Source organism: Lissotriton helveticus, chromosome 4_1 (genome assembly GCF_964261635.1).
Source record: "Lissotriton helveticus chromosome 4_1, aLisHel1.1, whole genome shotgun sequence".
Taxonomy (NCBI): Eukaryota; Metazoa; Chordata; class Amphibia; order Caudata; family Salamandridae; genus Lissotriton; species Lissotriton helveticus.
In genome coordinates this window covers 1,862,378,194-1,862,395,282 of record NC_136063.1, presented here as the reverse complement: position 1 = coordinate 1,862,395,282, position 17,089 = coordinate 1,862,378,194, and the positions used below count along the sequence as shown (strand labels likewise).

Below are 17,089 nucleotides of genomic sequence, written 5' to 3'. Positions count from 1 at the left end.
GATGGCTCGGTGGACGGGGTCCGACTCTCCGAGGCCCTGACCCCAGAGCAGCGTCAAGATTGCCGGGCCCTCCTGCTGCCGTTCGCAAACCTGTTCTCCCTCGCACCCGGAGTCACCTCCTGGTGCCTGCACGACGTGGACACGGGGGACAGTCCTCCTGTCCGACACCGGGCGTACCGGGTACCGGATCGGGTACGTACATGCATCCAAGAAGAAGTCTCCAAGATGCTCGCCCTCGGGGTCATCGAGCCTTCGGACAGTCCCTGGGCCAGCCCGGTCGTCCTGGTCCCCAAGGCCGCGGCACCGGGCACCACGCCGGAGCTCCGATTCTGCATCGACTATCGGGGGCTGAACGCGGTCACCCGAACCGACGCTCACCCTATCCCCCGAGCAGATGAACTAGTCGACCGCATGGGGGCAGCCCGCTACCTAAGCATCTTTGACCTGACAGCGGGCTACTGGCAGATCGGCCTCACCCCCAGGGCCCAAGAACGTTCCGCTTTCTCCACCCCGGACGGACACTACCATTTCAGAGTGATGCCCTTCGGCATGAAGAACGCTCCAGCCACCTTTCAAAGACTGGTGAACCAGGTGTTGGCGGGCCTCGAAGAATTCAGCGCCGCCTACCTGGACGACATCGCGGTATACAGCCGCCACTGGGCCGACCACCTCCACCACCTCAGAGCGGTCCTGCAGGCCCTCCAACAGGCCGGCCTCACCATAAAGGCCAGCAAGTGCCAAATCGGCCAGGGGTCCGTGACCTACCTCGGACACCAAGTGGGGAGCGGTCTGGTGGCCCCCCTCCAACTCAAGGTAGCTGCCATCCAGTCCTGGCAACCCCCCGAAACACAAACAGAGGTCCGAGCCTTCCTGGGGCTCACCGGATACTACCGGCGGTTTGTGAGGGACTATGGCAGCATTGTGGGGCCCCTCACGGAACTCACGTCTAAGAACAACCCAAAACGAGTCAACTGGACTCCCGACTGTCACGCGGCCTTCGAGACGCTGAAGGCCGCCATGTGCACCGCTCCGGTGCTCCAGGCTCCCGACTACAGCCGCGAGTTCATTGTGCAGACCGATGCCTCCGACCATGGTATTGGGGCCGTCCTCTCCCAACTGAACCCCGAAGGAGTGGACCAACCCGTGGCCTTCATCAGCAGACGCCTACTGCCCCGAGAACAGCGCTGGAGCACCATTGAGCGAGAGGCCTTCGCAGTGGTATGGGCCCTCAAGAAGCTCCGGCCGTACCTCTTCGGAACCCATTTCCGGGTACAGACAGATCATCGGCCCCTGCAATGGCTCATGCAGATGCGGGGGGAGAACCCCAAACTATTGCGATGGTCCATCTCCCTGCAGGGGATGGACTTCACTGTGGAGCATCGTCCTGGCCAAGACCACGCCAACGCGGATGGCCTGTCCCGCTTTTTCCGCCTCGACGAGGAAAGTCCCCAAGAAGATGGGTGACTCTCCCCGCCTTCAGCTGGGGGGGACGCATGTTGGACAGGCCACATGAAGGGCTCGCTCCCTCCCCGCAGGACAGGGCCCGGGCCACCGTCAGCACCATTGCCCGGCCCAGCCGCCATCTTGGACACGGCACCACGCGGCCGCGCGGCCTCAGCCCGACCCCAACCCTGGGCCTGGCCAGGCCCCGACATCCCGGCACCACCCTCCACCCAGGAGGTGAACGGACCACTTGGCAGGTCAATGGGAGTAAGAAGTGTCGATGGCTCTCCCCCGCCAGGTGCCGAGCACCCCCAGCCTCCTCGGGCGCTGGCTCCACCCCCCTGCTGGGTGTCTGGACTCCCTCATCCCAGGCCTCCCGACCTCCAAGAGCGAGGGTCCGGACATCAAAGGGCGCCAGACCTATAACTGAGGCCGCCCCAGGACAGGAAGGCAGTTGTATCCTGGAGTCGAGAGACACCGAGAAGAACTCATCCTTGACGGACTGCTGGCGCTGCCACAGCCCTGCCTTGTGAACTATTGTCCTGCCTGCTGGCGCTGCCGCGGCCCTCTGCAACCTTCATCCTCGTGGGACCTGCTGGCGCTGCCGCGGCCCTCTGCAACCTTCGTCCTCGTTGGGACCTGCTGGCGCTGCCGCGGCCCGTAGTAACCTCCATCCTCGTGGGACCTGCTGGCGCTGCCGCGGCCCGTTGCAACCTGCATTCTCGTAGGTACCTGCTGGCGCTGCCGCGGCCCGTTGTAACCTTCATCCTCGTTGGGACCTGCTGGCGCTGCCGCGGCCCGTTGCCACCTACGACCTCTTCGGGACCTGCCGGCGCTGCCGCGGTCTGACCCATCCGAACACCGAGCTCGAGGATTGTGAGCTATCACCGTTACACCTCCGTACCCGTGGGTACCAAGACTGTCCCGCTACCCCCTTCCCTTACTAGAGACTAGAATTGAGAGGATCATCGTGTCCTGATCGCCTTGTATCGTACCACTCTACTACCAGAAGTGCCTATAAAAGGTGTTACCCTGATCTTTGTGTGGTGTCCATCTGTGGGGGGGAAGTTACCTGTCTGTGCGATCACTGTGCTCAGCCGACCCTCCAGGTCCCCGTCTAACAAGGCGACTATGCGGCATTACCTCTAAATTATCCACTCAATAATACATACATAATTGATGCGAACTCTGTTCCTTTTGCTCGAATCCCTGGAGTGGGGGACAGAGTAATTCCAATCACGAACCGGAGGGCTTACTTGATTCAAGAAGCACACATGGGAATGGGTCTGAGGCACCAAGAGATCCTGAAATCTCTAATAGAATTGCAATCAAAATACTGGTGGCCGGGGATGAGCGTGCATGTTTATAACTTTGCATTAGATTGTCAGGACTGCAACAGAGATCGCAGTTGTGAACCGGACCAGATACCAGTCCAGACACCTCTATTAGACAGCATTAGGCTATCTACGCTCAGACGTCCACACGGAAAGAAGTGATCCCATAAATATTAAGACGAGATTCATTTGGATGTGGCCCCAGCGCTCGGCTGACGCCAGAACTGTTATAAAAGATTTGCGAGTCTTTATCGGCACATAAGCAATTGTCATGCTACACTCTGACCAGGGTCCTGCGTTTAGCTCTCGAGCTTACAAGGAGGCCATGGCCAGCTTAGGTATTGCATTGCGGTACTTTAGTCCATTCCATCCTGAGGGAAATGCAGTAGTGGAGAGAAAAAACCGTGACATAAAGCAATCTATAACAGCGAGGGTATTAGGTTCGGGTGATGGGTGGGTCAAACATCTAGTAAGTGTCCAACGTAGTCTTAATAATCTGCCAAGACAATCTCTGGGTGGAAACACTCTGTAAGAACTTTTGTTTGGTACAAGAATGATAATCGAAGACCTCGATAGTCAGACTTCAGTGGTGGAACAAAAAACCCAAAGATCGTTTGGCTGTTTTACAGGACTTAAATGAAACAAGAAGAAATCTAAGTAACACAAAGCTAAAGCCAACGGCCACTGAAGAAAAACCACCTGTCCCAGCAAGACCTGTCTGGATTCCAAAGATTGGGGATCTGGTCATAGAAAAGATCGCGGTGAAGAAGGAATTTGGGCCTTCTTACAGCAGTACCTGTCTTAGCAATCAGCGGAACAAGATCAGCAGTACTACCGCCCCTTGCTGGTAAAAAGGAGAACAGAGTTGTATCTATCGACCTGGTAAAACCACAATCACGTGGCCAATAATAAGTAGTAGGCCCAGTGGACTCCCAAGAAGTAGCAGAAGACCAAACTTTGCTACAATTCAAGAGGTTCAAACTGAGAGACTAATCACATTTGATAAACCTGCAGTGAATAAAGAAGGACTATGCAACAAAGCCATGGAACTTGTGCCTCTTGAAACCCAAATTGTAACAGTTCATCAAGAAATACCTATCTACAATGATGTAGCCTCTGACCATATAAATCCGAAGATTAATGAAAATCCGGAAGCAATACCAACGATTGACAGAACTGCATCTGGCTACTTTATCAATTTCGATGACTTTTCTGAAAATCCAAGTGAACATGAAGAAAAGCCAGCAAATAAAACTTTCAAAGAAAAAATAATTGAACTCTTTCATCGACTTGGAGAAACATATCTGATTTCACCATGGATTGAATTGTGGATTGTGTTAGGTGTACTTTTCCTCCTACTCTGGCTCATCTTTGTTTTAAGCTTGGGAAGAATGATTGATGGAAAATATAGTACAATGGACACGGCAAGTCAAAAAATCAACTTGGTTCTAAAGCCTCACAGATCTTCTCACATTGAAAAAAGAGAACTATCATCAGTAAACATCACAGCCATTCCTATACCTGGTGGTGTAGCATGGGACGCTACTGATTACGACATCTATGGCCTGGTTGAACTCTTGAAATATCCACATCAGTTCAAGGTTTCTGTAAGTGACTTTGTATCACCTAGTACTTTCTCTGATGATTGGGACTTTGAAAATATTAATAATATGATGTCAGATTTAGAAATGTCAGCAAAATTTACAGAACATGATTATTTAGAAGGTTCATCAGATTATGAAGAAATGTATTGCTTTAATCATTATGGGCATCACTATTTGCATAAATCTGCTAATCCTAGAAATGTTTTTACTTATAATCAATGGGAACATTGTCCGACACCGCCAAAAGGCAGCTGGAAGACATTTTATGAGAAATTCCCATACTTCTCAGGGTTTAATAACACTGATCCAGAAACGTTTTTATTTTAAAAGTATAAATAAGACAGGAATGAAAAACATGTTGACAAATACTAAACTGATATATTCTGCAAAATGTTATGAAAAATTGTCTACATTTGGTTTTGAATTTTGGAAACACAACATTGAGACAAAAACTGTCTGGGGAACAAAAGACTGGCAGGTACAAGGTTTAGAATCATTATTCAGAGCCTGCATGATCCCAGAACAAATCATGTTCCTGAATGACACCATTCAACAAACAACCTGTCTTGGCCTAGCCAGGATAAAGGACTTAAACAAACCGTCTATACCAAAACCCATACCTGATAGTAATAGCACTACAGATGTGGAGATAGACGTATCCCATATTTTACACCAAAACAGAACTAATCCTGATTGGAGAAAATGGTTGATCTGGCCCACAGACACTAATAACTGTCAAGATAGATTCCTGAACAAAACACAGGGGTTCAAATAGAACAGGCCAGACCCAAGATATTTCCAGAGACAACATCCAGGGATAATAACCACATACAGTGTAGGAAAAATATGCCTTGAATGGCTACAGAAATCCACACTACCTGAAATTAAGCAACACTTGACCTTACTTAAAGAAGGTGCTGACTTGCGAGATTTCTTATTGGGACCTCGCAAACAGCGTCAAAAACGTTTCATGTACACCGATATATATGCTGCTTACACCGAAGCTTTGAAAGTAACGCAAATTGAAACTGCTGAAAAAATACGAGAAATTGATCGTATTAATTTGGAAAAACACTGTCTGTAGTGGACAATGGGTTAACGACTCTGTCCTCCAGAATTTTTTCACTGGACAGCATTGTATCATCTGCTATTGATATAATAGAACAGGATATGCTAATTTTACAACATGGCCAGTCCCAATTACGTTCTATTGTACAGTTAGGCTGGACGTTACAAAATCTCCGTTCAGGCTACGTGCCATGGCGTCTAATCAACACAACGTCATTGTTTTCTGTCTTTAACCTTACAGATAAACAAATCTCTTTAGCACAGAGAGGGGCAGACTATACGGTGCTGAGCATTGAAAAACTAGAAAGATTACCATTGACAATCTCCGAAAAACCTGTCATTGAATGGATAATACATGGCACCATTACAATTCCGATAACGACTTTTCAGTTTCAATATTGCCAAAAGCACATACCAGCGGGCCTGTATGAAAGGTTGGGTAAAGGATACATCAAGTCAACCTGGAATTTACCTTACACACATAGATGTTGGAGTGGGGGGAAAAAAGAGGTATTTCTTAGTGGTAACAACTGTAAAAATTCACTGAGCGGTACACTTCTGTGTCAAGGAATTAACTTGCATGGAGCCTGCGAAGGTTCATCAAATAACCTTTCATGCCACCTGCACGGCACCCCTGCTACACAAATAGAGCCTTTTTTCATACAACTTTCCAACGGCAGTTACGTTATGATAAGTGACCGCAGCTGTTGTGGCATGGTGCCAGGAATGGCCTATCTCGTCAGTGTTACATCCAGGGTCACTTGCTGTATGCAAGTATTGTATCCAAATAGCAAACCAGACAAGGAGGCAGTAATATGGCCTTCATTGAATATCTCTTCTATTCGAATTGCTACTTTAAGCAGAATGAAGTCCATTCTTTTACAAACAACTGTGCCTTTAACCTCGTCTAGAGAAACGTATGATCTGCAAGTCGCAAGTACAGCAGCAGAGATACATGCATCATTATCGACAAATTGCCCCATGCATTTCGTAGAAATGTTAAGTTAAATCTTAAACATGTCAGATACCAGTGGCATCGCACATGTATTTAAGACAATTATTTCGGGACTGTTAGCACCCTTTGAAGCAGTCCTGAGCATCTTCCCGAATTTCGTGCACTCTTTGTTCCGCGGCCTGCCTCTCATATTGGGACTCGTAGCAGGAATATTATTTTTGTTCCTTCTGCTCCGAAATGGTAAGTCAAGTCACAGACAAAGCTCAGGCTACAATGGAAGAGACGCTCCTAGCAATGCGATACCGAGATCGGATTACTAAAGTCTTCGGCTTGGCTCGACTAAGAGATCTGAATACTACCTGGTTTCTTTCATTCAGGCCAATCTGGCAAGATTGCATCCTACCTATTCTACGATGCCTGCTGTGCGGAGAAGAATGGATTTTAGACGTCTGTCTCACACTCCCATCAGCAGTACCTATGGATATCGATACTTTGCTTGGTTCGGTAACGGCTCATGCAACGCGTTGTCCCCAGCGGCTACCTAGTCTGATGGCGGCATTCGTTGAGACCTCACCATTACGATTAGGTGGCAGTGAGGTACGAGATGAAAGCGGCACACAGGTACAACCTTCTGTGGCCATTGCTGATCTAGACACCGATGACGGCAATGCTTCTCACATATGCACTATTTCTACTTTTTCGGACATGGTCCAACTTTCACCTACTGTTGTAGAAGAATTATTTGCCAGACTATCTGAGTTAATGTTCTCTCCTAACAATGAGAATAACTTTTGAAAACACGAGCACACAGCGTTCCCTGAACTCTGAATTCGGCCTTCAGTTTTGATAAACAAAACTTCTAAAAACTCTGGAACTATTTTCTTCCCTGAAAGCGAAATTATTTTTTTCCACGTTCCCAAAATATTTACCTTTTTGGCACATGATACTCTGCTTGAAGTTGAACTATTCTTAGAGAACAAGATTTCTATTTTTAGAAACTCTAGAGACAATATTTTGACTTAAGCCTCTAGCACATGTACAGTCTTGTATAAATATGTGATGAAATGGTCTCGACCTTCTCTTCTGTATTAAGAGCCATTTCATAAATGTAAATTTCGTGATCCATTCAGTCAAGATTACAATGTACTAAAAATATATTATCTGAATGATACCACTGCCTGAAAACGTACAGTATAAAACTCATTTTTCGTGTATATACCATTTCAAATGCATTTTATGTATTTTGGGGAGGGCTGGAAAACACATGCATAGATATGTTTAAAATTGCATTGTATTTAGTAATGATGGACATTATACGTGGAGTGGGTGTTGTAGACAAATCTAGGACTCTAGTTAAATATTCCCGATTTATGCCCTTATGTGGTTATATCAAATCATATCCTTATAAAGGCATAAGAATCATACCCATATTAAGTCATAGCCAATGCAGTCCAAATACGGCAAGGCTACTCCCATAGACTCCTAGAAAGCACAACGCGTTCTTAAACAAACCAAGCCTCCAGCAGCCCGGGAATTCCCCCTGCTTCTGTATTGATTTGTCCTAGAACTCCTGGAGTCCTGAAAGAACTGCGAGTTCTTAGTGAGGTCTTATGTCCAACCTTCCGTCAAACTCGGCACCTTCCAGGTATAAATATACCAGCATCTGCCCTAGCAAAACACACGGTGGTTTGGAACAGATCGGCTATCTACTTGCCCGACGCCCTGCTGTAGCGAGTGCCGAAGGAAGCCGACCCTCCCGTTGACGCACTGAGAGAGACGCTGTCTTTTCTCCTGCCGAAAAATCCAGCTCCAGTGTTTCCCTGTCACCCTTGCGGGGGTGCTGGGAGATCGAGTCCTGAGAGAGAGATACAAGACCTCCTTCATTCTATAACCAAGGTACGGAGCTGATTAGACCCTTAGAGAATTCTTGATTTAGATTCTTGGCAGAAACTATCTTAACTCAAACTACATCTCACTTACTCCTTCCCATGTACTAGGCTTAGGTTAGGTACACCGGGGTAGGCGTATCTTAGAAGCACCAGTTGAGTATGTTTAGTCATTTATTTATCATTGTATGTATTTTATCCATTTTAAACACCGTATGGCTTAGAAACCATACCATGCTTTTACAGTATTATTTTATAATACTCCTTTTACTGTACGCACTTTACTTTATGACAAGTATTGCGATTGTAGCAATTCACTTCTCTTGCATGAGAAAGAAGACTGTTCAATAAATAACCTATTTTATTGAAAATGCCCGTCTCTCTGTTTCTCTGAACTTCTGGTGAAACTAAGCATGCACGATTGACTGAGTAAAATAGCTATCTATTGTTTCCGCGACTCTGGAGATATACTCCTTATTCTTGGGGGAGCAAAGTTGTCATGTTTATGCGGTTGTCAGAAACTAATCCCTTCTTGTGAATTCGAGAAAGTTTCTAGTGACCTCTGAGCTACCTGGCATCCATAATTAAGTCTAACATATTCAATAAAGACCTAGTCGACCTAAGTCCTACATCTAAACTATCGTTTATGTTATTCCAATGCGCAGAGCCTATTGAGAATATAGGAACTACACTACAGTTTGAGGTCTTCATATTTGATGTCACTTCTTGTGATGTTACATCCAGTGAAGTCACTTCCTGTTATGTCACGTGCAATGTCACGCATTGTGACATCATGAGCTGTTATGGAACGTGTCATGATTTCACTTGCATACTGCCTAATCTGGTTACTCTCCCCACTTCTTTTTTTTAGGACTTGTGCCCTGCATATTTGCCCAATATGCTGAATCTGCTATTTCTTATTTACCCTCTTAGAAGATAAATAAGGTTTGTGTATTAGACCGTATGTAATTATTTTCTTTGTTTTCTATTTCATTTTTAGGATTTTGTACTTGTCACCAGGTGTTTCGCAGTGTCAGGATGAAAAGTAATGCCTCATTGGAAAACTGCAGCGCCTCGAGCCTGACGTTTCAGTCTTCTTTGTACGCTACCACATTCACCATCATTTTCATACCTGGCCTTCTAGCGAACAGTGCTGCATTGTGGGTGTTGTGCAGGTTCATCAACAAGAAAAACAAGGCAGTTATTTTCATGATAAATCTGGCCGCAGCCGACCTGGCCCACGTGCTCTCACTGCCTCTGCGAATCTATTACTATGTAAACCATACCTGGCCTTTTACAAACACTCTGTGTCTGTTGTGCTTTTACCTGAAGTACCTCAACATGTATGCAAGCATTGCTTTCTTGACGTGCATTAGCGTTCAGCGATGCCTCTTCCTAAGGAATCCCTTTAAAGCTAAAAACTGGAAGCGCAGATATGACGTGGGCATCAGCGCCATCATCTGGACGTTTGTGGGTGGGGCTTGTTCACTCTTCCCAGTCATGAGAAGCTCGCAGCTGAAAGCAAATAGCTGTTTCGCAGACCTTGGCATGAGAAAAACCACCGCTTTAGAGTCTTCATTTATGATCCTATTAGTTGAATTAGTAGGTTTTGTTTTTCCTGTCATCACCATTGTGTACTGCACTTGGAAAACAAGACAATTTCTTCAAAATCCAGAAAGGCTTCTTCAATATGCCAAAGAAAGGTCCCGCGCTCTCAAAATGGTTGTGATGTGTGCAGCGGTTTTCTTCATTTGCTTCGCCCCATACCACATAAACTTTCTTTTGTACATGCTGGTCAACTTGCACGTCATAACGCACTGCTCAGTACGCAGTGGCATTTTAACGTTTCACCCTTTCTCGTTGTGTCTCGCCAGCCTCAATTGCTGCCTCGACCCCATCCTATACTATTTCATGGCATCGGAGTTCCAAAATCAGATCTCGAGACATGGTTCCAGTATCATGCGGGGTCGTCTAATGAGTAAAGATAGCGGTTCATCATAAAAGTGCACCCTAATCCAGCAGCAGAATATGGCATGAAGGAAGAGATTGATGTGGGAAGGAATGGGTTTGAAGCTAGGAAGGGATTAAAGCAGTGCTTTAAATGGACAGGTGCTGTCCGGAAGTGAGTACCGGCACTTTTTTATTTTGAGAGGGAGAGTACCTGTACTTCTCAAGAGAAACGTAATACTTTTAATTGGAGAGTACCAGCGCTTCTCAGAAACAAGCTGGTACTCTGGTACAGAGCATTAAAGAACATTTCCGAAATGGCTGGGGTTAGCACGATATCAAGTAGAGGAGAGTGGTTTGGGGAGCTTGTAAGGAAGACAGAAGGTGCGTGGATTCGGGCGGGAGTAAGTGCGTGGTTAGGAAACATGCATTTATTTTTACTTTTACTTGCATTGAAACTTTGCACAATAGTGCTATGTGCACACATTTTTATGTCCACTGATACATTTCACAAGCCATGGAAATATTTCTTTATTCAAATATGTTACCTGATGTCTAAGTTGGGAAATGTCCTAATTAGCCCAAAGGCACACAATCCCATACTCCTAGATATTCAGAAGATGGTATGCAAGCAAAATAAACACACACAGAGGAAACACATACTCACACTCGATACTGGTACACACAATCACAATGTTTCCACACAAGCCTGTACAGAAAAAGATACAATAATGTTTTTGGCCAGTATGTGTCAGAGGCACAGCAATCAATGGTGCAGCAGGTGCAATGGCACCGCTGCGCCAATGATGGCTATACACAGTTCTAGTTTTTCTTACCCGAAGGCTTCCTTCTTGTGATCTCTTGTCTTCCACAGCTATGTCAGATTCTGACTCGAAAGACCAATCCTTAGAATGTAACATACATTGAGGCAGTCCATAGGTCTTCTGTCATGCTACTTAGCAGTTTCAGGATCTCACAGATATTTAATGGTTTTAACAGTTTTATATAGAGCAAACTCCACCCGAAGGTATCAAAGCACTTTACATGAGCACCAGTTACATTGCACAAGGACACATTCATTTTGTAGGAACAGGGACATTACGTGGTTTGCCCACAATCACTGGCTACTAAGTCAATGCCAAGACGCAAACGTGTTTCCCCTGGTCCACATACTGATTGGAAGATAGCGGTTTCTCTATAAATGAACGACAGAGGCCACTTCAGTGGGCCTGGGGCTGATCTCTGGACAGGCTGAGGTTGTAACATAGGAATGCCTGTGAAAGAATGGGCCTCTGTAACACCCTGCTTCCTCATATATGACTAAAAGGGCCTTGTAGTCGTGAAGGTGCAGAGGTCAGGGGGTCAGAGCCCCAGCCAGAAGACCTGTGGCTGCTAGGGTGCACACTGGGCAGATAAATGGTCTGCTCCAATGCACAGGCGGCATCCCAGAACAGACCAGAATGGGCAGGCAAAGTGTGCATTCAATAGCCTGCGTAACATATTCAGCCAATGGTAAGTAGTGATTGCGGGCAGGATGGCGTTTTAATCCATCATTAATGTGCACACACTCCTCAATCATGAGAGTGAAGAGACTGCTCTCTATTTGCAGATTGCAGCCAAGCTGTGCTGCTGCTTGATCACATGCCGCAGACAGCCAATCAGATGACTTATGGTTCACTTGGAGCACGAAAGGAACTAACACCTGCACTGCTGCTGGGCCCCTATGAGTACCGGTCTAGGAAAAGGCTCTGGTACACAAGGGAAGACAATCTAAACGTGCCGGCAGTTAGTACTGGGGAGTACCGGCCTATTTAAAGCACTCTTGTAAGACTTACAGGAATGTTATGTCAAATGGGGTGAGGAGAATGAGGCACCCAACCATTGGCAGGGAGCAGAAGGAGACACTCCAAAATGCAGTGGACCTCTGGATGCGCTGCTCAAGTAAAGAGACAAAGAGCATAGCATGTGGTCACTGGTCAGATGCGGGCTGGCAGGTGGTCTCTGTATGCAATGCATGTTTTTCCTGTGATGACTTAAGCTCTGATCTGTGTGCTGAATTTAGTTTCCAGATTTTGTCTTATTCTTTACAAATACTCTTCCCTTTATGTAGATACCTACATCAGACCGAGAATTCCTTCAATAAAACTGCACATTGAAGCATTATTAATGCTACCAAGGGGACATCTGGACTAATACCTACAGTAAATTTACCATCATTTTTTGTTCTCTTTTACTGCTCAGAAATGCTGAGTATGCTTAGTGACCAATGTATGCAGTCCTTTCTGCCAGCAAAGCTCTTTATGCTTCATTATAGTTTCTTAAAATAGTGGACTCTCATTATACTTGGACGGTGGTTAAAGTCAGCGAGAAGAGGTATGGAAAGAGTGAGCTAAACTGGCTCTGATGCTTTGATGTAGTCAGGCCACCAGTTCCCGCAAGAAAATAATGGCGGTGTTCCTGGCTTGATGAGTTTTTTATGTACATTCACAGGATCAGGTGGAAAAGGTTGACATTTTGAATAGGGACATGTCAGTAAGTGGGCGCTTCTTGTTTCTCTCTACACCACGTTGAGAGGAGGCTAGGCAGTCAACCACCTTAGATGAAATATAGTGCAAGACAGCCTGAGAAATACAGTATAATTACTAGGATTTGTCTTTGATATTCGGACGGTCTAACACAAAGAAGTCTACTACAATGTGAAAAAGAAACACAAAAATATGGTGACCATGTTGTCATCAGGACCTCGCTTGAGTGCTGACGAATCATTAACAAAACTGCATCAGTACAAAAAAAGCAACAAAGTGGATTGCTTTGTAAATTGAATGCAATGGGAAATTGAACGTGATGAAAAGGCTCTCATACATTCCAATGCAAGTACATCCTGTGAGGCGGAAAGATACACCACACAGTCAGTAGCATGAAGGCAATACCAAATACTCTTCTGGGCTAGTCCAACATGAGACTGATAATGTCTCAAGTCAGTAGGTGAAGGACGCTAATATAAATAAGCTAACTGTTGGAGAAATATGATCGAAAACCCACTCTGTGTACATTATAAGCAGTAGGTATTGCAATCTGCATCCCCGTCAAGCCAAACCTAAATCCAGAGCCTTTGAATAGCTTGGTTTTATTTGTTTTAAAGATCTATTCAAATGCACTATGAGATTTTAGCACCACCATGCATGTAAACATTTCTCCTTAAAAATAAGCCTGTTTTACCTATATTAAGCTTCTGTTAACTATGTGCTGCAGTCTCATGAAATGTTTTATTAGGTGAGATTACTCTGAAACTAATGTTCAAGGCAAGGGCAATGACAATGGAAGGATCAGAAGACAAACATCCTTGAAAAACCGCATTGGATCGACTATTATTAAAAATGAAAATTAATAAAGTAGGCACTCACAGCGATCTTATTCATCTGTCCTCTTTCAAAAATAGTAGCTGTACTGTAAGAAAGGAATTTTCTGCATTATAAATGTGTATTTATATGTCCAAGATCCCTTGCTACATAAACTGCATGTTGCACTTTTCCACATACTATTGTTGGCCAATGAAAAAAGGTGGTGGCTAGATTGCAGGCAGTGGTGACATGCTTATTTGCAGCATTATCCCTTTTTGAGACATATTACTTTGTGTACAAGCTATGAATCCTCGAAATAGGATCAGATCATTTGGAGCACTAACACCTTTCTAGAATCTTTCCTTTCAAGCTGAACTCTGACTTTTCAGCTCTTTATTTCATGAAGCAGTCAGGCTTCTGCATACAATTCATAATCTAACGCAAACATAACTTGTTACGGATTTAACATGAATACATGGCTTTTATTTTTCTCTGCCTCGTTGTATTAGAACCATTCTCATCCAGTCTCATAGAAAATGGTGGCGTGGCCTGTATGCTGAAATGAAACACTGCCACTGCTCGGAGATGTCAGCACTAGGTTTAAAGTCAGCATAGCCTATTACAAACCACTTCTATGTGGCTTTGAAACACAGTAAACTAATCTACAAACCATCTTCTAAAATATGATTCACACAGGCCACTAGTGTGAAATTTGCACATCCACAGAGACCCTGCTCCTCTTAAGTGTTTAAAAGGTAAATCTCTAGTACTACACTGTGTCCCTATATTCATAAAGATTTTTAAGCTGGACTATGCAAGTCATAAATTCAAAGGCCGGATTTAGATCTTTGCAGACGTGTTACTCTGTCACAACGGTGACGGATATCCCGTCCGCCGAAATATAAATCCCATTGGATATATTTGGATTTATATTTCGGCTCATAGGATATCCGTCACTGTTGCGACGGAGTAACTTGACCGCAAAAATCTAAATCAGGCCATAAGTTTTTTTTTAACTCAGCGTAGGGTTTCGCAAAATTAGTTGGTCAAAAGGAGCACAGTGTTTGCTCCCTCAAATTGTCTTACCATTAGTTTCTAATTTCGTTGATTTGCCAATTTGGAGAGCCTGGACTGACAAAAAATGTCCTGTTTGGTGATTTAGAAATATTATTAAAAGATTATTATAGATATTGTGACAATTTCTATAGGAAAAAAATCAAAACCCGTATCTTGCAACAAAAAACACTTTCTTGAAACTCAGCCATTATTGGACATTATGAGAATACATTTTTAATAAAGGAATAGGTTTCTCTAAAAAAAAATTACAGACAGCTACAGGAAGTTTCAAAAACACCAAACCACTAAACAGCAAGACAGTACAGACACTGCTAATCAGATTGAGCTGCTGAAAGTTGGCACGGTATAAAGATAAGAGAAGGAGAAAGAGAGAGGTTTTCTAAAGATAAACTCTCCCAAGTGAAGGCTAAAAGTTGTTTGAGTGAAAAACAGAAAAAAAGCAGGGGGTCGTCCTTTTTAAATTAAAAAATAATCATGTATGTGATCCCGACAAAAAGTACTTGGAATCACTTTAGCATTCTCTAAATGCCAGTCCATGGAAATTGTCTTCCACGACCACCTGTAGACATTTTTTTTCAAATCTTGGATTTTCAGTGATATGACCATGAAGGCCGTGCTTTTATATTAAAAACAGAGCTTTGGACTATACCATTTCCAGCTCAAAGGCAATATTTCTCTCCATGTGTTCCCATATCTGGTGTGTAATTTGCACCTCAATTTTGTGGGCCCATCATGATCAGGCCCTTAGTCTCCTCATGCAAGTCAAACCAGGAACTAATGATTTAGTTCTGATGTTTGTGAAGTGAAAATGGTGGAATAGACATTGGGGGGTTTTGGCTGGTCAAAGATGTAATCTTATGTCTATACCAGTGCTTAATTAGAGCCGGTAGTTTCTAGTGCTCAGCACCAGCACTTATATTTCACCACTGGCACTTGTGACAGTCTGCCACAAGGTGGCGTTATGTGGCTTATTTACAGATGACCACAACAACAGTTAATTATTAATTCAATATACATTAAAAATTACCTTTACCTGTTGTCCAAGCTATTCTTATAGCTTTGATGGCAAGAAATACTCAGAATTGTCACACTTGTATGAGTGCGATGGTTAGCAGTTGTGTTGCTATCATCATTGGCAGCATAGCAGGGGCAATGTCGGGTGCAAGCTGCAGGGGCCTCCAGACCAAAGCCCGGGCACTTATGTTTTTACAAATTAGGCTCTGAATACAAGAATTCTTGAAGTTGGTTTCGATCTAGTTGTTCAAACCAGGAGGTTGACCAAGCAAGTTATACTTGTTGTTAAAAACATGCTTAATAGCTTTTATACAGATACAAATAAATCTCTCAGTGTGATAAGCCTACTGTTGTAGTGGACCCTGCATTGATAATTACTGTTACACAAATCCCCATCTGTCTCTCAAAAGCCCCTCTAACACTGTTTCAGAAATGAGATATGATTCCAACTCTGTAAGATTTGTTTTGAGAGCCCGTTGAGCAAAATCCAAGGTGATGTGAGCCTTAATGTGGATGTCAGAAATCTTGTGGTTCCAGTGAAACCTCCTTCCTGGTAACCAGTCTAGCTCCATGCACTAAATAGACCTTCTACTCCCATCTGCTAAACAAAAGGCAAGGGCCTTGTGGGTTACTTCGAGACAGAGACCCCTGGTACTGACGAGAGCTGGACAGGGCAGAGTACACATGCCAATTAATACCTAAGTAATGGTTTCCGGCAGGACTGGAAAATAAGCCCCAGACACTAAGAACTATCACATTGGCTAAAAATCACATGTCTTATTTTCAGCACCTAGAAACAGCAAAATAGTAGTAATAAGATAAGTTTGATTATTATTATTATTCCTATTATTCTATAACAGTTGAGATATTTGGAATCCACCTTCCAACAATTATTTCATTAGATATCAATAGGCTTGAGAAATTACATTTTAGCCAAATGTATATTTTGGAAGAGATGTAATTGCAGGCAAGTAGGTAAACTCAGTCGGTGGCCCACTAGACATTACTGTTTGTGAGGAAAATAATATTGGACGAAGGATATATGACTCAACAGATAGGAGGGGAACGGCGGCGCAGCAGAAAGCGCACCAGAACGCCGGGAGGCAGCGCGAGGCAGCGCGAGGCAGCGCGACCAGCAGACTACACTCCCCAGCAGCCCCTGGGGCGGGAGCACGCCGGTGACGACCGAGGAGCGCCCGGAGGCGCCTGTAAAAGGCTGACCCCCCTGGAGCCCAGCGGGGGAACACCTAAAACTCACCATTGTGTTCAGAGCCGTGAGGGGAACGGTGGCGCAGCAGAAAGCGCACCAGAACGCCGGGAGGCAGCGCGAGGCAGCGCGACCAGCAGACTACACTCCCCAGCAGCCCCTGGGGCGGGAGCACGCCGGTGACGACCGAGGAGCGCCCGGAGGCGCCTGTAA

At 44.8% G+C, this 17,089-nt stretch overlaps 1 protein-coding gene across 1 annotated transcript in view; it reads left to right on the top strand.

Moving 5' to 3' along the window:
- Nucleotides 1-16,785, top strand: part of P2RY10 (P2Y receptor family member 10) — a 127,203-nt gene extending 110,418 nt beyond the window's left edge. Inside the window, exon 3 of the mRNA XM_078688515.1 lies at nt 9,291-16,785. Within this exon, the coding sequence (XP_078544641.1) occupies nt 9,329-10,291 (963 nt within the window). The 5' untranslated portion in view covers nt 9,291-9,328 and the 3' untranslated portion in view covers nt 10,292-16,785. The remainder of the gene's footprint in view (nt 1-9,290) is intronic.
- Nucleotides 16,786-17,089: the final 304 nt, after the last annotated feature.